Source organism: Microcaecilia unicolor, chromosome 1 (genome assembly GCF_901765095.1).
Source record: "Microcaecilia unicolor chromosome 1, aMicUni1.1, whole genome shotgun sequence".
Classification (NCBI taxonomy): Eukaryota; Metazoa; Chordata; class Amphibia; order Gymnophiona; family Siphonopidae; genus Microcaecilia; species Microcaecilia unicolor.
Window position 1 is genome coordinate 391,370,846 of NC_044031.1, and position 23,159 is coordinate 391,394,004.

At 42.2% G+C, this 23,159-nt stretch overlaps 1 protein-coding gene across 2 annotated transcripts in view; it reads left to right on the forward strand.

Moving 5' to 3' along the window:
* Nucleotides 1-23,159, forward strand: part of MYLK4 (myosin light chain kinase family member 4) — a 109,856-nt gene that overhangs the window by 65,625 nt on the left and 21,072 nt on the right. Inside the window, exons 9-12 of one of the 2 annotated variants that reach the window (XM_030210945.1) lie at nucleotides 5,743-5,813; nucleotides 16,794-16,922; nucleotides 19,741-19,893; nucleotides 20,613-20,691. In XM_030210945.1, coding sequence (XP_030066805.1) covers nucleotides 5,743-5,813; nucleotides 16,794-16,922; nucleotides 19,741-19,893; nucleotides 20,613-20,691 — 432 coding nt within the window. Of the gene's footprint in view, nucleotides 1-5,742; nucleotides 5,814-16,793; nucleotides 16,923-19,740; nucleotides 19,894-20,612; nucleotides 20,692-23,159 lie in introns of those variants that run through there. The other variant, XM_030210946.1, reaches the window with a different exon arrangement.

Sequence of the window (23,159 nt, forward strand, 5' to 3'; positions counted from 1 at the left end):
ACAATGTAGGGCCTGTTTGTGGCGTTTTAAAATGTATTTATATTACAGTAGGGTGCCCAATGCATTTGATTGCCTAGGATTCACCAAAAGCTGATTCATGCCCTGACACTGTCTGTCCCTGAGACTGCCCTACCTTTTTCCCTTACACTTCGGCATATACTCCCTTCAAGACAGATAACTGCAACATTTTAATGGTCCTTGCACTTTTGCTTCTGCTCTTTTGTGTTTCACAGAGACTGATGGTGATGCAGAGAAGGCTGATGGGGGTATGAAGTAGAACCAGAGGAAGGAGAGAGAGAAAGAGAATGTGAGAGAATGTGTATCTGGGTAGTGTGTGTTGGCTTGGGGGCACAGCCCGGGTGGAGCACAATTATATTCTCTGTATCCAAATAACTATCCAGTTAATTAAGGCAGTAAAAGGGCTTTTCAGTGTACCATAAAGGGTATCTGTGATATTCAGTGCTGTTATTTGGGTATCTGTCCATTTAATTTAAGACCGCAAAAGGTTCTGTCAGTAATGTGGCACAGGTAGAAACTCAGACTTCTTCTGTGAGTCTGAGTCAGAGCGCTCTTAGGATTCTGATGAGGAACTGGAGAGCTTCTCAGAGGAGAGATGCACTGTTCTTCCTTCAGACTCCTCTATCGCATGACAGATGCAAATCCCCACCAGAAGAGCTCTCTTTCATTAATTTTATGTGGGAGATGGCTCTGGCCATCCCATTTCAGTTACACATGAAGGAAGAGCCCAGGATATCCAGAAAGGATATCCAGAAACACTACATATCCTTCAATTCCTCAACCTCCCCCCACCCCCGTAAGGAAGCTGTGAAAGTGCCCATTCACAGAATCCTTTTTAAAAATTATTGAATTTTTAAAATAGCAGTAATAAGAATATCTGTGTGATAGCCACAATCAGTAATAAAAAGAAAAACTAAATACAATACAAGAAAAATACTCTATACTTCGCCCACAATAGTGTAATTCCTCTTTAGCAAAAACAAATCTAATAACTGGTGTGGCTCAAAAAACAGATAATTCTTTAGACTCAAAACTAGCCACGCATTGACTAGGAAAACGTAACGCAAAGTTTCTGGACCTTAACTCCAGAAAATCTTGGTATCTCTTTTGCTTGTCTTTAGACAAATCAGGGAATGCACGTATTTTTGAGCCTAAAAACAGCTCATCAGTATGACAGATGCACAAACATAGAACATTATTACTAAATGTACCAGATAGTATATTTTACTATTCAGCCGAATACCAATATGAATAATGGGCATTGAGCTTTAACATAACAAATAATAAAAGAAGCAAGTGAAATCAGAGATCAAGTGTTTATTTCAGTAGGATTTAACACAGTAGAGCCCTGGATTATTCGTATTCGAATTTAAATCACTAATTGGCTGAATATGAATAATGCATTTGTGGCACTATTCAGGGCCGAATAGAATCAAGTACAAATATAATTGTTACGTATGGATTGGTTCAAGCACAACTGTCACCACTTCAAGAGCTGACTCCTAGAATTCTGTTTACTGGTTAACTTCCCCATGCTGATCACCTCCAACTTCTCCCTAAATGCTTGATGGCAAACATTGAGCTGTAACTAGTGGTGGTATAGCTTCCACTGCGGTGTTGCTCTTTTGACGGGGCTCAATGAAGTGCTGTCCTTGCTGCTGTCTGCATTCACATTCAGCGGCTGGTCAATGGGGAAGCTGAGGAGATGACCACTGGCATTCTTTTTTTTTTTTTTTTTTGTAATCTTAGACTGCTGGCATTCTAAAACTTTCCAGTATCTCCTAGTACAGCTGAGGGACTGGAGCTGGTACACAGGGAAACAAACTACTTCCCATTTCTCTTTTTCCCCATTCCAGAGAAAAAAGCAGCTCACTCAACCCAACGAATGCCACCAAGGATCAGAGCTGCCAACGAGTGAGTCTCAGTCTGGTGCCATCTTGGTTCCAGCAGCTCCTTATCCACAGAATCCTAAAGTACAGATGAGAATGCAGGAGACCTCCCCCCTTTTTGTACTCCTATTAGTAAGAAGGTCAATACTATATATAGAGTCCAAAAGGCTCCGGGTTTCAAGAAGTTTCAGCTTCCTCACCATTCCATGGCTGTTATGAGAGTCAAATCCATTCTCAAGAGAGCCAAGAGTTCCAAGACTCACTGCTCTGTGCCCCCTGGGAGGGAAGCTCAGACATTGGAGCTTTTGGGAAGACATTGTTTCAGAATACTATGCTCTTGTCCTGCATAGCATCTATCAGCTCTTCTTGGGCATGTACTTGTGGAACATAGTGCGCAATATTGCAAAATTAGTGGAGAATCTTCCTAGACATAAGGCCAAGGAACTCTGCTTGCTAGTAGCCAAAGGGAAGGAGTGTGGAAAATACAGAGTCCAAATAACTTATATCTTCAAAACAGCATGGAGAGCTTCTGCCATGGGGGATTGGCGCCCACAGACTCACCTGGCTGCAGGCCTCAGATCTCAGGCAAGATGTGCTGGAAAAGCTCATTGAAATGCCATGCTGTAGAGAGGATTTCTTTGTAGATAAACTGCAGGAGGCTGCTACTTTCATCAAGCAGCATAGTGACATGTTTAAAATCCTCTCCAGGCTCACTTCAGCCTCCTCTTCCAGGAATTATCAAAGTGGAGAGCAATGGAGATCATATTATTCTCATAGGTGTAGGTATTCTCCACCCTTCAACTCCTCCCAGTCTCAAAAGGGTTCTCACTCTTGAACCAGACAACAGAGGGCCCAAAACTCCCAACCTGTATTGCAGCCAAAACCAGGGGTGGGATTTAGACTGCATCCATGAGAATAGCCTCAGATTCCATATCTATTCCAAATGTCCTATCTGTCGGAGAAAGGTTAAATATTTTTACAGGCAGATGGCCCCTTATAACTTCAGACAAATGGGTTCTCAAAACAATCTGGATAAGATACTGTCTTCAGTTGGCAAATCAGCTTCCAAACTGCCTATCAAGAGCATCAAGGTTAAGTTATCAGTATCAGGAAATTCTTACAAAGAACTCTCTCCCTTCTTACAACGCGTTGTGGTCAAGTCCGTCCAGCATGTTAAACAGGGCAGGGAGTTTTGCAATTTATGATTATGTTTAGACAAGAATATACCACCCAATGTTAAACCTGATGGCCCTGAACAAAAATCATCTCACAAAACAAAATTGTTGAGCGTATTTATGGAGACTGAGGGTGCACTTGTTTTCCTGTTTGGATTATTAGTTGGTCAAGTATGCAACTCAGGAAGGTGCAGAAGGAGCTGTTCATTCAATCATTTAGGTGCTAGACTTACTAGAGTTTGTCATAAATTATCCCAAGTCACATCTAAAGCCAGCATAAAAATTGGAATTCATAGAAGTCTTGCTAGACATGACTCAGTTAACTGCCTTTTTCCACAGCAAAAGATAACCAACCTGATTTCCATTGTGGAAGAAATTCAGGAGTGTGAGCAAGTTTAATTTGGTCAAATGTTGAGGATGCTGGGCTGTATGGCATCAACAGTTCACGGCACTCTTTTATTAGAGGCAAGCTCAATGGATCTTATCCACCCAGTGGACTCAGTCCACAGGGAATCTACAGGATATCATAAGTCCTCTGCCATTGGCAAAAGGAATCCCCTCCCAAGTTCCTCTGATTCACAAAACTAGCAACAAATGCTTCCAAGGTGGACTGGGGAGCTCATCTGGATAGGCTTCACAACCAGGATGTACGTATGTTCTGCTCAGATAAACGTTCTAGAGCTAAGAGCAATATGGAATGCTCAGAGATTGGTTGTCCAACAAGGTCATCATGGTTCAAACAGACAACCAGTTGGCCATGTATCACATAAACAAGCAGGAAGGAAAGAGGTCAAACCTCCCTTGTTGGGAGACCATCAGAAAGTAGTTATGACTTGAATTGGCCACTGTTGGAGACAGGGTGCTGGGCTTGATGGATCTTGGTCTGGCTCAGCATGGCTTTTCCTATGTTCTCCTTTCCAGCTAAGTCTTCCTAGAATCACCTTTGCAAATGTGGCCTGTATTATCTGAAACATGAAGAGATCCACCTGGTTATTGCCTTCTCTCAGCACCATCACAGCTATTTTGACCCCATCATACACATCAGAAAAAACAAAAGAACACTCTGCTTCTTCTAGATCCTTTCCGTCTTCCACCATCTTTCCTTTCATCTCTCTCTTTTTCCATCTCCTCCACAGTCTCTCTTAGCTTCCATAGGTTTGCTTATACTTCTCATCCACTGTCCTTGGTCCAAGGTTCAAGTTTATCCTCTCCAGCGCACTTCTGTTTTCTACTCCACCCAGCACTAACATAGGGCTGCAATTTTTCCTCTTCTAAACAGTACTGTCTGCTGCTCTTCCCTTTCCATCTCTTCCTTTTCTCTTCTCCTCTTTCCTCTCTTTCTTTCTCCTCTTTCCAGCTTTGCTCTCCTTTTATCCTTCCCATCTATTTCCTTGTTTGCACTCCCTCCCTCCCCTCCTTCCTCATCCCTCTTGCTTTCCATATATCCCCTGCAGTGACTGAAGTAACAATACCATGCTACCATGATGATGGAATGGCAAGAGCATTGGCCCTGGGGAACAGCAGGTCACTCATCTCTCTCTCCTGTGCTGCCACTACTTTCTCAGGTCATTAGCTTCTGCATTATGAGAAAGCAGGAGGAGCAGCACCTGAAAAAACACCAATCTCCACAGTTCTTTGTACTGTAGCGCTGGCACTGCAGTGGCACAAGTTACACAGCCCTAAAGAGGAGGTGCTGTACTGGAAGTGCTTTGGCATGGATCTCTGATAATTTTTAAGTTCATGGACTGGGGACCATGAATGTAAAAATTCCCAGATTTATTTTCAGCATTCTGCATCACACACAGTACTGAGCATCAAAAAATGTGCAGGAGTAAAAGGAAAACTAAGGGTTCAAGAAGTTCTTTTCCAAATGTTACTGCCAGCGAAATACAGTGCAATTGGTATCCTGTTGTCTGTTCAGGTCTGCAGTGGGTTCCAAGATGGCTAAGATCAGCAAGCTGTGCAGTCAAAAACCCTACTACTTTACCCAAAAAACAGTTTGAAACTGTGAAAACAAAAAGTCAGCTGTAGACGGCAATCCATCTGGGGCTGGTGTGAGGGCGAGAACAGCGGTTAGGTCCAGACTGTACTGTCTGCAGTCATCCTTCAAAGTACTTGACCTTGGGATGGTATAGGAGGACTTGAGCATGTGAATCCCATTAGCCCCCACCTCTTAATAAATATGGGAAGAAAAATTTAGAGATGACTTCCTGGCTGCTTCCATGTTGTTAACACCAGGCCAGACAGTCGCTGCCAAAATGGAGACTAGATTCAGAAATCTATGGCATACAGATAAGCTTCAAAGAAGAGCAGAATCATTTTTATATTTCAAAGCTGGATTTGTCAGCTCATTAAAGATCTAGTCAGGAAGCATGCTCCTCCTCCCCCCCCCTTTTGCCCATATGAGGCCTGTATCCTACCTCCTGTATTATATCAAACTGAGAAACAGTAAGGAGGTGAAGTAAGGTTGGTTTTGCATGTGTTAACTTGCATGTCAGTTACTATAGAACAGGTATGTCAAGGCCGGGCCAAGCTGTGGGTAAGTGCTGCTTAGACACTCATTCAACCTACTGCAAGGGTATTAGTTGTGCCTCAAGTGCTATGCCAGCAAGCCAGAACACATTATGTAAATCTAGGCTTTTTTTTTTCTGTCCTGGCAGCCGGAGAATATCATGTGTGTGAATCAAGCTGTGAATCAGATAAAAATTATTGATTTTGGACTGGCGAGAAGGTAGGTTTCTGTTTACAGACTGTGATAAGTGCATCAAGAAAAGTGCGCCTTTTATTGTTAATGCTTCCAAACAAATCCCCAGCATGATGCTCAGGTAAGCCAACAGTGCAGAAACTATACCACTGGAACATCACAGAAAATTAGCTCGCCAGTGCTCAAAGGAAATGGTATGCAAATGATATTTTATTTATTTATTAGGATTTATTTACCGCCTTTTTGAAGGAATTCACTCAAGGCGGTGTACAGTAAGAATAGATCAAACATGAGCAATAGACAATTACAGCAGTAAAAATATTCAAAAACAATACAAAGTATGGCATGGTATATTATTTGCAATGTCAACACAATACGTAATAGAACATTATAATTGATAGTCAAGGGTAAAGCAAAGATGTAACATATAGATAGGTAAGAAAGTAGGAAGAGTTAGAAAGTAAGTTGATTGATTTAAAGAAAGTTGCACATGAGGTCAGAGAGATGGTTAAATATTATCTCAGCTAGGGTAGGAGTGGATAAGCATGTCCTACTGCAGTATGTACAGCCCATGTCACTCCTTGTGTGTGTGAGTGAAACTAACAAGTTAGTTACTTCTTCCATTACAGCGAAAGCAAGGAAGGGGACATACTTGGTGCATGCGCAAAAGAGTTTCACGATAAGTCCAGCTCCTGTGTGAATGTGCCAGGCAAAACTGAATGTGAAGCACACATTGGTGTCTGTTTTTTGCACCTTTCTTTTTTCATTTAGAAGACTTTAAATATAAACGCAGGAAACAGGTGCCAAGGTGTGCTTTCACTTTCAGGTTTAATTGGACGTGCGCACATTTGTTTCTCACAACTGGCATTTAGGGGATTGCATGGGCTTCCTTTTGTTTCCTTTTGTTTTGTCGCTTCACTGGCTCCCAATCCGCTACCGTATACAGTTCAAGCTTCTCCTATTGACCTTCAAATGCACTCAATCTGCAGCCCCCCACTGCCCTCCTCTCCCCGTATGTTCCCACTTGTAACCTCCGCTCTCAGGACAAATCACTCCTATCTGTACCCTTCTCTACCACCGCTAACTCCAGACTCCGCCCCTTCTGCCTCGCATCACCTTATGCCTGGAACAGACTTCCCGAGCCCATACGCCATGCGCCCTCCCTGCCCATCTTCAAGTCCTTACTCAAAGCCCATCTCTTCTCCCTTGCCTTTGGCGCCTAACCACCTTCCCCATTCATGATACCTACACTGACTACATAGTTTGTAACCTCTAGATTGTAAGCTACTTAGTGTATAACCTTTAGATTGTAAGCTACCTACACTGACTACATAGTTTGTAACCTTTAGATTGTAAACTCTCCGGAGCAGGGACTGTCCTTCCCCATGTTAAACTTGTACAGCGCTGCGTAACCCTGGCAGCGCTATAGAAATGCTAAGTAGTAGTAGTTTTGAAATTAAAGAAAAAAACCCCCAGCAGATTTTAAAGACAGGATCATGAGAAATCCTCTCTTCAAATACTCTAACGCCTACTCTGAGCTGGTGTTATGTTTTCAGCAGTAAGGGCTGCTTTGTTTTGTGTGCTGTTCTCTGAGCATTGGAAGGGAGTAGGAAATAGCCTTATTAACATCCGTTTGAGTACATTAGCATGCTATTCGAGCTAATCTTTGGAGCGCTTGTTTCCCGCACTAGAGCCTGTGAGCATTCTGCATTCACTAAAGCAGACGCTAGTCTGGGCTAATGGCCTTTAGTGCCTGCATTAGGTTCCAGGTGCGTAACACCCTTCCCTTGTGTGCTGAGCCCCCCAAATCCCCCCCGCAAAACCCACTGCCCACAAGTCTACACCATTACCATAGCCCTAAGGGGTGAAGGGGGGCACCTACATGTGGGTACAGTGGGTTTGGATTTTTTTGAGGGCTCAACATTAACCACCACAAGTGTAACAGGTAGGGGGGGATGGGACTGGGTCCACCTGCCTGAAGTGCAGTGCTCCCACTAAAAACTGCTCCAGGGACCTGCATACTGCTGTCAGGGAGCTGGGTATGACATTTGAGGCTGGCATACAGGCTGGCAAAAAATGTTTTAATTTTTTTTTTTTTTAGTGTGGGAGGGGGTTGGTGACCACTTGGGGAGTAAGGGGAGGTGATCCCTGCTTCCCTCCGGTGGTCATCTGGTCAGTTGGGGCTCTTTTTTGGGACTTGGTCCTAAAAATACATGGACCAAGTCCGCCCGGTGAAATACTCGTTCGAGCCGGCATTTGTTTTTTCATAATAAGGTGAAGTCGGCCATCTTGTAACACCACCCCGCTCCACCCCCCTTCCCACCTTCACTACCCTACCAACATGCCCCCTTGAAGGTTGGCCGGCACCACAACGAAAAAAGCAATTGGGGCCGGCCAAAATCGGCTTTCGATACCGATTTGGCCGGAATTGAGAGATCGCCAATGATCTCCCGATTTGTGTCGGAAGATCGCTGGTGATCCCTTTCGAAAATAAGCCTGTTGGTGTCTAAATAGCAGATGACGTTTAATGTGAGCAACTGCAAAGTGATGCATGTGGGAAAGAGGAACCCGAATTATAGCTACGTCATGCAAGGTTCCATGTTAGGAGGCACAGACCAAGAAAGGGATCTAGGTGTTGTCGTTGATGATACGTTGAAATCTTCTGCTCAGTGTGCTGCTGCGTCTAAGAAAGCAAGTAGAATGTTAGGTATTATTAGGAAAGGAATGGAAAGCAAAAATGAGGACGTAATAATGCCTTTGTATTGCTCCATGGTGCGACCGCAGCTCAAATATTGTGTTCAATTCTGGTCGCCGCATCTCAAAAAAGATATAGTGGAATTAGAAAAGGTGCAGAGAAGGGCAATGAAAATGATAAAAGGGATGGGACGACTTCCCAATGAGGATAGGCTAAAGTGGCTAGGGCTCTTCAGCTTGGAGAAAAGGCGACTGAGGGGAGATATGATAGAGGTCTATAAAATAATGAGTGGAGTTAAACAGGTGGATGTGAAGCATCTGTTTACACTTTCCAGAAATACTAGGACTAGGGGGCATGCGATGAAGTTACAATGTAGTAAATTTAAAATGAATCGGAGAAAATGTTTTTTCACTGAACGTGTAATTAAACTCTGGAATTCGATGCCAGAGAATGTGGTAAAGGTAGTTAGCTTAGCGGTGTTTAAAAAAGGTTTGGACAGCTTCCCTAAGCACTGAGGGGAGATATGATAGAGGTCTATAAAATAATGAGTGGCGTTGAACAGGTAGACATGAAGTATCTGTTTACGCTTTCCAAAAATACTAGGACTAGGGGGCATGCGATGAAGCTAAAAAATAGTAGTAAATTTAAAACGAATCGCAGAAAAGTTTTCTTTACTCAACGTGTAATTAAACTCTGGAATTCGTTGCCAGAGAATGTGGTAAAGGCGGTTAGCTTAGCAGAGTTTTTAAAAGGTTTGGGCGGCTTCCTAATGGAAAAGTCCATAGATCATTATTAAATTGGGCTTGGGGAAAATCTGCTGTTTCTGGGATAAGCAGTATAAAATGTTTGGTACTTTTTTGGGATCTTGCCAGGTATTTGTGACCTGGATTGGCCACTGTTGGAAACAGGATACTGGGCTTGATGGACCTTTGGTCTGTCCCAGTATGGCAATACTTATGTAAGTCCAAGTAGCAGGAACTGATGCACTTTAATATTCCGCTTTTGTTGACTGTCAGTTCTTAGGTCAGTGGAATGCATTTGTCAAGTTGCTCACAAAGGGTATCGAATAACTAACTTGGTTCAGAGTCCTTCCGAAGATGCTGCCAAAGTCATGCATGAAGGGGCACAAGCCTCAGCACTTGTAAGCAGATTCAAAGAGGATCAGGAGGTGATATCAACTGCTTGGCGCACCTTCTGATTAGTTTGTTGCAATGTAGTGGTTAAAAGAAGGTCCTTTATAGTCTCCTAGGTGGACTGGGGTTCTGAGCTGCAGATACTGATGATGTTTATAGGGTGTATGGTGATTTTTGACTCTTCAGTAGTTGTGTTCAGGTTCAAAGAGGATAGGAGACCTTATTAGGTACTAGAATGTGGGTTCTTCTTCTTCTAAGGGATCGTACCTCGATAAAGTTCAAAGGGATGCACAAAGGGACGTGCTCTTTTTTTTGTCCAAAGCATCCAAATTGCTATTTTTGAAACTCATTTTAAGATGTTTTTCTATGCAGTTAGTCTGCAGTACGTCCAAATCACAAAGGGATGTGTGTTGGGGGGTGGGATTTGGGCATTCCCAAAACTTGACCGCTTTTGTGCAATAATGGAACAAAGCAAAATATCCAGAGCTAAAAGTTAGCTCTGGACATTTTACTTTTTTGTCTAGACCAGTTTCAATCACAACTAAGTCACAAAAAAGTGCTCTGAATGACTACTGGAGGGATTAAGACTTAACTCCCTTTACTCCCTCAGTGATCACTGAACCCTTCCCACCCCCCAAAGATGTGAATGAAATAGTACATACCAGCCTCTATGACAGCTTCAGATGTTATGGCTAGTCCTATTAGAGCAGCAAGCAGGTCCCTGGAGTAGCCTAACAGGGGACTCAGGCCTATAACCCACTCTGACTGTTACACTTGTGGTGGAAAGTGTTAGCTCCCCAAAACCCACCAAAAACCTACCTTACACTCATATAGGTGACACTTGCAGACATAAGGGCTATTGTAGTGGTGTATAGTTGGGTGCAGTAGGTTTTTTGTTGGTTTTGGAGGGCTTACCATTCAATATAAGGGGGTAACAGTGAGATGTGCACCTGGGAGCTTTATGTAAAGTCCACTGCAGCGGTTCCTAGGGTGTCCTACTGCTCTGCTGGGATGTCTGTGGTGCCAGTCTACCAAGAATGCTGGCCTCCCAGATGTCCCAGTGGCTTGATTTTGTGTGTTTTTCTCTTGGATGGTTTTTTTCCTTGAAATGGTCACAAAAGTAAAACGCACTGAGCACAAAAAGATCTATAAAATATCTAAGAAATGACCATTTTCGAAACCAAAAGATGGTTAGAAAATGGCCATGCTCACCACTTGATTTTTGGACTTTTTAGCAAAACGTTTTAGCAAAAATCGGATTTAGACATCATATCAAAAATGCCCCCTTTATCTTTATGACAGGTCTATGGCTGCTGTAACTGCTGGGGTGTAAATATACCCAATACTGGGTTACACTAGTGTTCTATAATAGAATCGGGGGGCACAGGTGCTGCTACAGAATAGGCTGTCACCATGCGGCATCAGGGTGTCTAAATGGAGGTGCCTAGTTATATATCGCCCCCTATACATGCAGTGCCACTGAAAATGTGCCTACACATACACTCTGGTGAATAGCGGACACCATTTGAATATTGATTTCAGTTTAAACAGGTGGTAGTCAGCGATCAACATGGCTAAGATAATACACTGTGTGATAAGAAAGAAATCAGGGCAGTGTGCTACATCTTACTGTGTATTATTAGCAGTGCAACGGTTTTCCAAACAAAACATGCCCTTATCATATTTACTCAGAGCTCCATCAGCTGATCTAGCTTTTGGTTATGCCAGAAGTTTGGAAAGACCTGCAAGTCTATCTGCTTGCACAGCAAAATCTCTAGGGACCAAATTTCCTGTAATTTCAGGAAAGTAAAAACAATCCACCGAAAAAGCTGCGTAAGTATACGAAAACTTGTTTAAAAAAATGTGATGGGAAATTGAGTGCTACATGTCAGAAATTTTGCTCAAAATTACAAGAGATGTTGTTGTTGTTATTTTTTGGCTTACAAGGCTTTTCTATTGATTTTTGTCCTTCACACAAAAGCAGCACAAAATAAAATTCTTGGGTAACAGATATTCTAGGTATCAGATATTCTATGTTAAAATTGTCCAAGAAAATTGACTTGTGGTGGTTTTTTTGCAGGGTTTATAAGACAGTTCTATAACAAAGCATCAACATTTAGGCATCATATTTTTTTAGGTAGAGAGTGTTAAAGCGTTAGGCGATACTTTTGTAAACTTGCATCAATGTGCCAACATTTAGGGGCAAACATTTACAACAGGCCTATGGCTCCTGTAAATGATAGTCCCTAAATGAGACATTTGCATGCGTAACTAACAATATTCTGCAAGTAGCCCGTTTAAAAGTCTGCCCCACTTACCAGCCCCTCCCCTGTGAATGTCTGTCATACAATTACGCACTATAAAAGTCGCCAAAAATTACATGTGCAAACATAGGCGCGGCCCCAGTTTGCGAAGAGTTTAATAGAATAACGAGCCGATTAGTGCAAATAGCTAGCTTTATAGCAAACAATTAGTGGCACCAATTAGATTTAATTGGGACTTATGTGTGTAAATTTAGGTGCAAGATCAGTGCAGGCCGAAAAAGGGGATGTGGAAATGGGAGGTTCATGGGCGTTTCAGGTGGATTAGGGGCGTAGTTTTGATTTACGTGTGTAATTATAGAATAATGGTGCTCCATATGTAAATTTAGGCTCGGGCATTTGCACCACATTTTTTTTCTTGCAAATGGCGGGGCCTACATTTATGCATGACCTCTCTATGCATACGTGTTATTCTGTAAACTGTGCTGAACTTTAGACGCTGCTTATAGAATACCACTTAAGCATTTTTTTTTTGGTGCTGATTTTTTAAGGTGCCATTTATAGAATTCACCCCATGCCATTTTAGCGCTTAATTATAGAATAGCGCTTAGACATGCTACTGCCATTTACATGTGCAACTGTACACATACCCTCGTGGATGGCAGTATTCTATAAATTTTAGCATGCAAAAGGTGCTTAATTTAATTCAAGCAACCTGTTGTAGAATGAGAGAGTTTATGCCCAAATTGTGTAGAAGTCTTGAGTCTGGCCCTAGTGGCACTTTTCCAAAATAAATTTTTTTTTAATAATATTGGAATGCAAAGCTGCAGTAGTGGTTATGTGCCATGCTGGCAGGTGAGACCTACTGCATGCGATCACCAGCAGGTTGCTCTGGTAACGTGTGCTGGGAATGTTGAGACCTTTTGGCTTAAGAAAAGAGCAAACTGTAAGGTGGACAGTAGTGGATGTGATAACATGGAGGGGCATTTTTGATATGAGGTCCTAGCCCAATTGTAGATGTTTTGCCGAAAACATCTAAAATTCTGATCCTGAACATAGCAATTTTCAAACTGGAAAAAGGTCTATTTTTTAGTTTTGAAAATCACAATTTTCCAGACATTTTTGTACTCAGTATATATTTCTTTAGGTACCATTAAAAAATAAAGTCCTAGAGAAAAACGCACGAAAACAAGCCAAGGATGGCTGTGTGGCACCATGCCTAGTAAACTGGCCACACAGACATCCCAGCAGAGCAGAGGAGCAGCCTAGTGGTCAGTGCAGTGAACTTCACATAAAGGGATGCAGGTACAAATCCCACCTTAATTACCCATATTGGGCCAGATTCTATATATGGCCCCTAAAAAATCCGCACGGAACTCAGTTTCACCTAAGCATATTCTATAAGATTTTCATGCGGTATATAGAATATGCTTAGTTGATATCATCACACCTAAATCTGTGCACGCCCATTTACATGAACAAAAACCTGGCGTAAATCCTGATGTATAGATTTAGGCAGACTACACTGTATTCTATAACTCCACGTGTAAATTTTGGAGCGCCCATGAGATACCTACAAACATGCCCCTTTTATTTTGAACTGTGCCATATTATATAACTACACATGTAAATTTTGGAACACCCATGAAACGCACATAAATATGCCCCATTTATTTTGAACCACGCTCGCCACCATTTAGGTGCAGTTCATTATAGAATGTGCATACCGAGTTGCTAATTAGTGTTCATTATTGCTTGTTAAGTGCTGTTAAAAACTCTGATTGGCTTGTTGAGGCAATTAAATTACATGCATAATTTTAGAATGCACCTGGATTTCAGCATGCAAATCTAGGCGCCATATATAGAATCTCACCCATTGTGTGTTGTATTGTGAGCCCTCGTGGAAAACCTAAAAACCTACTGTACATAATTGTACATCACTACAAAAGCCCTCAGGTCTGTAGGTGTCTCCTATCTATAGGTACAGTTGATATTTTGTGAGTTTTGGAAGGCTTACAATTTTCACCACAAGTGTACTAGTTAGAGTTATGGACCTGGGTTGCTTTCTCTATAGCCCACTGCACTGACCACTAGCCTACTCCTGGCTTGCTGCTTTAATAGGAATGGCCATCATATCTGAAACTGTCACAGATTCTGGTATGTACTGACATTGTCACATTTTTGCGGGGTGGGACGGGGTCAGTGACCACTGAGGGATTAAGGGAGGGGGTCATGCCTTAATCCCTCCAGTGGTCAACTGTCAGGGCACCTTTTTGTGACTTAGTCATGATCGAAAAAGGTCCAGATAAAAAAAATCCCAGTTTTTGCCCTAGACATTTTTGTCTTGTTCCATTATCCCAGAAAAATGTCCAAATCCTTGGTCCACTCAAATCCCACCCAAAATACATCCCCAACACATACCCTTGCGATTTAGATGAACTGCGTAGAAAACCATCTCAAATCTCAGTTTCGAAAATCATGACATGGATGCTTTCCCATGAAAATGTCCATTCTCTTTTGAAAATGAGCATCATAGTGTCACATACATGTACTTTCAAGGATTCTGTTACTCCTCTTTGCTGTACTATGGAGCATAAGAGCAGAGGGAGAAGAGCCAAGCAGTTAGAGCCATGGGCTGAGCACCAGGAAAGCCAGGATTCAAAACCCACTGCTGTTCTTTGTGACCTTGGGTAAATGATTTAACCCTCCATTACCTCAGAGGAATACCTACAGTAACTAAATTGTAACTGGCCTTGGATGGCTGTGAGAAAAGGCATGAGCTAAATAAATGAATAAATAAATAAATAAAAGATAAAAACCTGGGTGTCTTCAGTACCTATGAAGTGCATCATGCTTTATGGTGTGCTGTGTAAACTTGCAGGCTTTGGAAAGGGAATGAAAAACATTTTCATACTTTATTCATTGGCCATATGTTTAAGTGGAAATTTAAAGGAAGTTGCACATGAGGTCAGAGAGATGGTATCTGCAGCAGGTCCCGTTTTATTCCTATGGGCCCTGCTGCAGATAACTCGAGCTAACCTTTAGTAAAAGACCCCCATAGATAGATAAGAGAGTAAGAGGAGTTAGAAAATAAGGTGTCTAATTTAACAAAAGCATAAGATGTCTCTGCTCCAAAGCAGTTTTCAATAGTTGTGGCTTGGAGGAAAGTCTCCTCCAAATCTAGCCCTCAGCACCAGTTTGAGCCAAGAGCAGCCACTACAGTAGAAGTAGCTGTCTGCCCTCATATAAACATAGTAAAATGTAGGCAGATAAAGAGTATATGGCCTATCCAGTCCGCCCGCCCATCCATGTCAACTGTTATCCCTGTCATTCCCTTAGAGATCCTATGTACTTGTTCCAAGCTCTTTTGAGTTCAGATACTGTTTTTGTCTCCACCACTTCCACCGGGAGGTTGTTCCATGAATTCACCACCCTTTCCTTGAAGAAGTATTTCCTCAGGTTACATTTTAGTCTGTCCCCTTTCACCTTCATCCTATGCCCCCTCATTCCAGAGCTTCCTTTTAATTGAAAGAGACTCGGCTCCTGTGCATTTATGCTGTAGACGTATTTAAATGCATCTATCATATCTCCCCTCCCCCTCTTCCTGGAACTCAGCCACATCACCTCAATGGCAAACCTATTCTCATTCGTTTTGTATGAAGCATTTCAGAGAACACCCTGGAATTGTGTGAGGCAGATATGGTACTGGTCAACCTGCAGTCCTCAGAGTTCAACAGCAAGAGGCCCATCCATGCAAAATAAGCTTAGCAAAACTACTAGCTTTGAATCATGTTTGGTATTATTGTATGTGCCAATTTTTCTGTTGAAAGTTGAGGACATCACAGTACACACCATTGTGATTTAAAACATCTTTCCCTTTCACAAACATGCCAATAATGTGTTTATGCATTAGGGATGTGTACATGCTAGACATCTTCATTTTGTTTTCAGAATTTTCTGACTTTTTCCTGATTTTGGGGGGTTTTGTGGGTCACTTTAAACCTTTTTTTAATACATTGATTGCTATCTGATGATCCTCTGCAATGTATGCGTGCCACTCCTGTTCACCAAGGCACAAGTGAGATGTGTGAAATACTGATGCACGATTGTTTTTCTAGTCAAAGAATCTAACTATGAAAACAAAAGGATATAAATCATAGAATCTAATTGTTCTCAATTAAAAAAAAAATCCAGTTTGGAAAGTACAGAAAAACTATGGGCCTCTTTTTAACCAAGCTGCGGCAAAAGGGGGCCAGCGCTGCCCCCTTTTACTGCAGCTGGTAGAAGGAAATGGCCGTGGGGCAAGTAAAGCACTTGCCGCGCGGCCATTTCTGGGGGGGGGGGGGGAGACCTTACTGCCACCCACTGAAGTGGTGGTAAGGGCTCCCACGTTAACTCAGCGGTAACCAGGCAGCACGCGGCACTGCCCGATTACCGCCAGGTACACTCCGGCGCTTCAAAAATACATTTTTGTAGCGCTGGAAATGATGGCACACTAGGGGTGGGAAGTACCGCCGGGCGATACTTCCTGGATAGCGAGCGGTAAGCCCGCGTTGGGCTTACTGCTGCTTAGTTAAAGGAGTCGTATGACACTTAGGGGGTCTTTTACTAAGCTGCAGTAGCATTTTTAGCGTGAGCTAATAATTACTACCCAGTAAACGCTAGAGTCACCGCAGCTTAGTAAAAGACTCCCTCAACCAAGGGGCAATTTAGTTCTTCAAGCTGTAGTCAACCAGGGGAGACCTTTTAAACTAATTAGAATCTATTGTTAATACTGATAATTTGTAAGTAGGTTGGGAACAGTCATTGGCATCTGATTAACAGCTGATGTCCACTTGTGCAATAGTTAATTGTTAACTGTAGGATTCATACACTCAACTGCTTTCTGTTCTCATCCATTATCCTTTGTGTCCGTTAGATACAAGCCCAGAGAAAAACTGAAAGTAAACTTTGGCACGCCTGAGTTCCTGGCCCCGGAAGTGGTGAACTATGATTTTGTCTCCTTTCCCACAGACATGTGGAGCATAGGAGTCATGACTTATATGCTGTAAGTATGCATGCAGAGTTGCCTGGCAGACAGTAAGGCATTTCATGCTGCAAAGCTGCTTCCTTTAAAAGCTGTCCTCATTCCTTAAGGCTTGGTACTTTATTCGCTGACCAGAGCTGATTTGTTTCTGAGATTTCCCTGTTTTAAAAATATGCTGACATTTTCTTTATACCTTTGGCTGGTTTAACCTGGTTCTGCCACACAAACTGCTGCATCACCACTACTTTTGTGGCTAGGCTAAGGGCAAAAAAGATCTATCCTCAGCATTTACCAAGTCCTAAGGAAAACACCAGGGAGCGCTTACAAAGTAAAAGAGAAGCCAATGTGAAACGCTTTTCCGACAGCTGACAGAACCAAAGAGAAAACCTGGCTTGTTTCAACTTGCAAATTAGAGTTGATTATTTTCAGGTTTTCTTTCTTTGAATTTTATTGCTCAGTATGCAAGGTAAAACAGAGCAGCATGCTTCAATCTGTATACATGTGAGGACAGAAAAATGTAGATCCTACATGTAATATATATATCCTATATAATAAAACTCACCCTCAATGTTCTCAGGACACTGACGTCATTGTCAGGTCCTCCGGCCACTTCCTTCCAGTTCGAAGCTTTCGTGGTGGTGAAGCCACCGAAAACACTGTGTTGGGGCCCCGCCCTCACGTCAAACGTGATGACGTTGAGGGCGGAGCTATGGCGTCAGTGGCTTCACAACCAACAACCAACAACAAAGCAGATAGAAGGTGGCGTGCCGAGGTCCGCAACAATGCCGGTCAGTGCCTTCAGAACGCCGAGGGGGTGAGTAGGGAGGGGGGGAGGTTCGGAAGAAAACCGTGCTAGTGCCCGTTTCATTTGCGCAAGAAACGGGCATGTTTTACTAGTATATATATATATATATAAAGAAGGAGGCTATTTTAAAATTGCTTTTGGGAAGCTGAAAAGCTCATTTAGGAATCCCCATACCTAATATATAAGGAATTAGTAATTATTATTGTTTTAGACTACTGTGTCTCTCTGTGACCTTCTTTTGAATTAAGCCTGTCAACGGAGTAGACAGAGAAAGAAAGAATGAAAGAAAACAAATGTAGCACAAACAGTATTGTCATCACAAGAGTGGTAGTAACAATAACGCCTTAATTATTTAATTACTCAGGTGGGGGTTGAAAAGCAATTAAATGAGTAGACCTGGCATGTTGAAACAATAACCTAAAACAACATGATACAACCAGAACAAAATACAAATAAAAATTATATATATATATAAACATAGAAGGTAGTCAAGACGTATCCAGGAAAACAAAGTGGAGGATTCTGTGTAGGCAACATCAGATAAATCTAGCCCAAACCATATTTTTAAAATCATAGGTCTCACTCTAATTTATTACAGTTTAGGAAAATGTGCTTAGTAATGTGAGGCATGTAAAGGGGGCAATTCTATAACATGTACATGCCCATTACATATGTAAATGTTTACAATGATGGCATTTATGCATGTATGTGTGTACATATGTTTAAATGCCAAAATTCCACTGATGTGCAGTTCTGTAAATACTCACCTATCTTACAACATGCATATTTGCAAGGGGGTGGAACATGGGTGGGAATCAAACATGCACATAACTGATAGAAACTTAGAGCCCTGTTTAATAAGGTGCGCTAGTGTTTTTAGCGCATTCTAACCATGTAGACGTCCATAGGAATATTATGGGCATTTATGCTTAGCACACGCTAAAAACGCTAGCACACCTCTAGTGCAGCTTAGTAAACAAGAGCCTAAGTTGGCCGAGATAATTGCTCACATCAGTTAGGCACATATATTTATTTATTTAGTGCATTTCTCCCCCACATTTACCCACATGAGCAGGCGGTTACAATTCAAAACAAAGATGGCATAGTAACAGAAAGTAACAGGGACAGGGAAAACACAGAGGAAATGCCTTGCTGAATAAGAATGTCTTTAAGGACTTCTTGAACAGCTGGTGGTCGGAAAGCTCCTTAAGCTGTTTGGGCAGGACATTCCAATATTTCGGACTGATGTAAGGGAAGGATGATGCCAAAGGAGTCTTATATTTAACATTCTTGCAGGTAGGAAAGTGGAGGACGAGGTAGGATCTTGCAGATAGTATAGCATTTCTAGCTGGTAGATCAACGAGATCGAGCATGTATTCAGGCACTTTGCCATACAAAATCTTATGAGTAAGGGAGCAGATTTTGAATGTGATGTGGGCAGCTATGGGGAGCCAGTGCAGCTGAAACCGAGGAGGCTGGTTAGGCTAATATTCTGTGAAGGAAAGTTTCTTTATAGAAGATGCTATTGACACCCATCAAAAAAAATCACATGTGCATCAAACTGTCTTGTACTGACAAAAGATTTATTTATTTTTTTTACAAATGCTTCCCCATTTTGGAGTATAAATTTTTGATGTGTATCGGGTTGTATAAATTCAGCTGTCCATCCACTGTGATTATAATTATACATTGTTTTCTTGGAGAGTGATTTGATTCTGTTTGCTTTGCACATGGGTATATGTGTCCAGTGCCCTAACTAGCAAGTTTGGTTACACTACTGTTTTGTAATGGTTGAATGGCCGACACTGACTGACAGGGTTCCTCTCACTATTGATCACAGCTATTGATTACTACCGTTCTACACGACGTAAACAGCACACTACACATATCACAATGATGGAATGATCCTGATAAAAATGCAACTATCTTTTCCTTTTATTCTGAGTTGTTTATCTTTGTCTATGGCTCCCTGCAACCTATGGCAATGATTTCCTATGGACTTGAGTGACTGTATACTTTTTTTGTGGCCTATAGACTCAGTGGTCTGTCTCCCTTCCTGGGTGAAGATGACAATGAGACGCTGAACAATATTCTGGCTTGTGACTGGGATTTTGAAGATGAAGCATTTCATGACATTTCAGAAGAAGCAAAGGACTTCATTACCAAGCTTCTTATTAAGGAAAAATGGTATTCAAACTGACATTTATTTATTTGTTACATTTGTAGCCCACATTTTCACACCTATTTGCAGGCTCAGTGTGGCTTACATAGCGCCGGAGAGGTGTTTACAGGCTCCGGGGTAAACAAATACAAGGAGATGTCATTATAACTTTGGTGTTGTTGTTTGGGGGGGGGGGGGTCGTCACAAGACTGGGAGCTAGGAAGTGATGGAAGAAGCAGGAGCTAATATAATCTACTATAATAAAACTCACCCTCAATGTTCTGAGGACACTGACGTCAGTGAAGCCAAGCCCTGACTTCCTTCAAAAAGGGTCGAAGGTTCGTGGTGGTGAAGCCACCAAAATCGCTCCGGGCCCCGCCCTCGAGGGCGGAGCAATGGCAGAACAACAAAAGGGGTTGGCAGGGAGGGAAGGAGGCAGGCAGGGAGGCGGGGTGGAAATCGCTCCAGGCCCCGCCCTCGCGTCAAACGCCATGACGTTGGGGGCGGAGCAATGGCAGAACAACAAAGGGGTTGGCCAGGGAGGGAGGGGGGTGGCAACGAAAACCTTGCTAGCGCCCGTTTCATTTGCTCTGAAACGGGCCTCTTTTACTAGTATACATATAAAACACACAAAAAGTGTTTTGGAAAAATAATGTGGTTGATTTGTATACATTTAGCCTGATACTTTGTATCTGTGCGATGGAAAGTAGAAGCTAATATCATTAACATTCTGTTTTTGTTCTAGCTGGAGAATCAGTGCAACTGAAAGCTTAAAACATCCTTGGCTATCCGACCAGAAACTGCGCTGCAGACTTGGCAATCAGGTGTGTACACACTTGTCCTTTCCTTACTGTTTCAGAGCAGGAAGTTCTTCTCCAGGTCCTGCTTCTGCCACTGTGATATATCTAAACCTCATTACATTTTCACATCTGCAAAAAAAAAAAAAAAACATTCAATGGTTCTCGTTCTGTAACCAGTTTTCATGCATTTAGATAATTGATTATGATACAGTACAAGATGTACTAATAGGATTATTGAGAGTTTGTAGGTAGAAGGGGAGGGGTGGGGATGGTGCCCTGGTTATGAATCAGTCTTCTTGCCATTAGGGTTAATCCAGGAGTAGCACGGAAAAATAAACCAGGATAGCTTCTGTCTCTTTAAAGTGTCCTGTTTTCTTTTCCTTGGCTAGGTTGCTTGTGAAAGGAAGTTGGGCATTGGCCAGATACTTCTCATGTTCCTTTTCAAGATCTGTTATCCTGCTGACTAATCTGCCCTCGGTTGCTTTAGTGACCCCTAAGTACAAGCTAGATTTGGCTTTAGTACATAGGCTGAACATTGATTGCAATGTTCCTGATGGAGCAGCTTTAAGGTCACGTATATCACCTCTGTCAAGAGTCATGTGGTTGTAGCAGATTCACCTATTACCAGTGACGTAGCTAGGGGGGTGCCAGGGGAGCGGCCGCTCCCCCAAATGGAGTTCTGCCATCTCCAGCGCCTATTTTTTTCTCAATGTGTTGCATTGAAAATGTGCTCCAGCGCCGGTGGAAGTCTGCTCTCGCTCCCCCCGCGCCGTCAACCTGGCTCTGCTTGTGCCTATTACTTTCCCCTAGTTGTAATTCTATCTATTAGCCTAGTGGTTAGAGCACCAAACTGACAACTAGGGGAGCCTGGTTCAAATGCTGCTGCTGCTGCTTGTGCTCTTGGATGTCACTTAACCCTCCTTTGCCTCAGGTACAAATTTAAACTGTAAGCCCTCTGGGCACAGGGAAATACCTATGGCACATGAATGTAACTCACCGTGAGTTACATCTAAATAAATACATTCTTTGATCATAATCCCTACTGTTTCCTTCAATGTAGAATCTGTCACTCTAATAGTTTGTCCAGGTGACACAAGTGCCCTGGCCTGCCAGGAGAGTTGGATCTATGTTCAGTCTGCTCTTTTTCACTTTCCACCTTGGATACCTTGCTGCTTTATCAGTGTCTCCTTCATTTGGCAGTGATTATCATATTAGTGACAGCTGTCTTCCCTCCCTCCAGGGAACAAATGTGTCATGCTCATCACACCTCACCCCATGAGTCCTGCTACACAGGAGACTCAAACTTCAGTTTCCTGTATTGTACAATGCTGTGATCTGAGCCCTAGGGTCAGTCCCATGGGGAATATTTATCCAAATTAAGTTTCCTGGTTTCACAATACTTGTATGAAGCTGTAGTTTTCTAGATACCTGACTAAAGAGCAGCAAGGGTCTTCATGTTCTGTGTTAAGGTAAAACTATTGAAAAGCATGGCTTTAAAATAGAAATTACAGTTCTGTAAAGAGCAGACCAATAAACAGCCAAACATGTTTATATACTGTTGTAGGATGAAGCAGGAGATACAGAGCCCCATTGCTAGAAAAGAGAAGTGCAATTTATTGATGTTCAGTCATAATTGTGGTTAAAACAGTGCTTTCTTTCCTTATCATGAATAAAATTTCAGCACAAGTCTGAAATTTATGTGTGACTAACTATTTGAGAATGAGGACTCTCCAAAGACCCTCTGATGCAGTCCGAAGATGAACATGCACTACATTGCTAATTTCAAAGGCCAATCTTGACTAATTAGAAAAAGACAGAAAATGTGATTAGGAAGTACAGTCTTTACAGTAGGAGCATTATTATATCCCTTTCCTCTCTGAAGTTTCCTTCTGCTCGTGTGGGCTCCCCACTCAATTGGAACTGGCTTCTGTTGGGTAACAGTGTAGGGTGGGCGAGAGCTTCCCCTATCTCCATCTCCCCAGTACGTGTGGAGGGACATTTTCCAAAAGGATGTCCAAGTCAGAACGTCCCAAATGGACGTACTTCTAACATGTATTTTCAAACAGGATACAGCCTGTTTGAAAATACATGTGCTGGAAATGCCCAGCATGAATATCCATTTTACAAACTGAAATGTCCAAATTTTGAACGGGGGAAAACAAGGGACATGGACATCTGTATAACAGCATTGTTAGAAAATGGCCACACAGACATCCATGCAGAGCAGCGGTTCAGCCCAGTGGCTAGTGCTGTGGACTGTAAACCAAGGGACCAAGGTTCTAATTCCACATTAACTCTTTTGTTTGTAATTGTGAGCCCTACAGGAATAGAAAAATACCTTCTGTACCTGAATGTATACCACTTCAATAGTCTTCAGGCTTACAGATGTCTTGTATATTTAAGTACAAAACTTATTTTCCTTTCCTGAAAGGCTGACAATAAAAAAAAAAAAAATTAAAGTGAAGATGTAGTGGAATTAGAAAAGGTGCAGA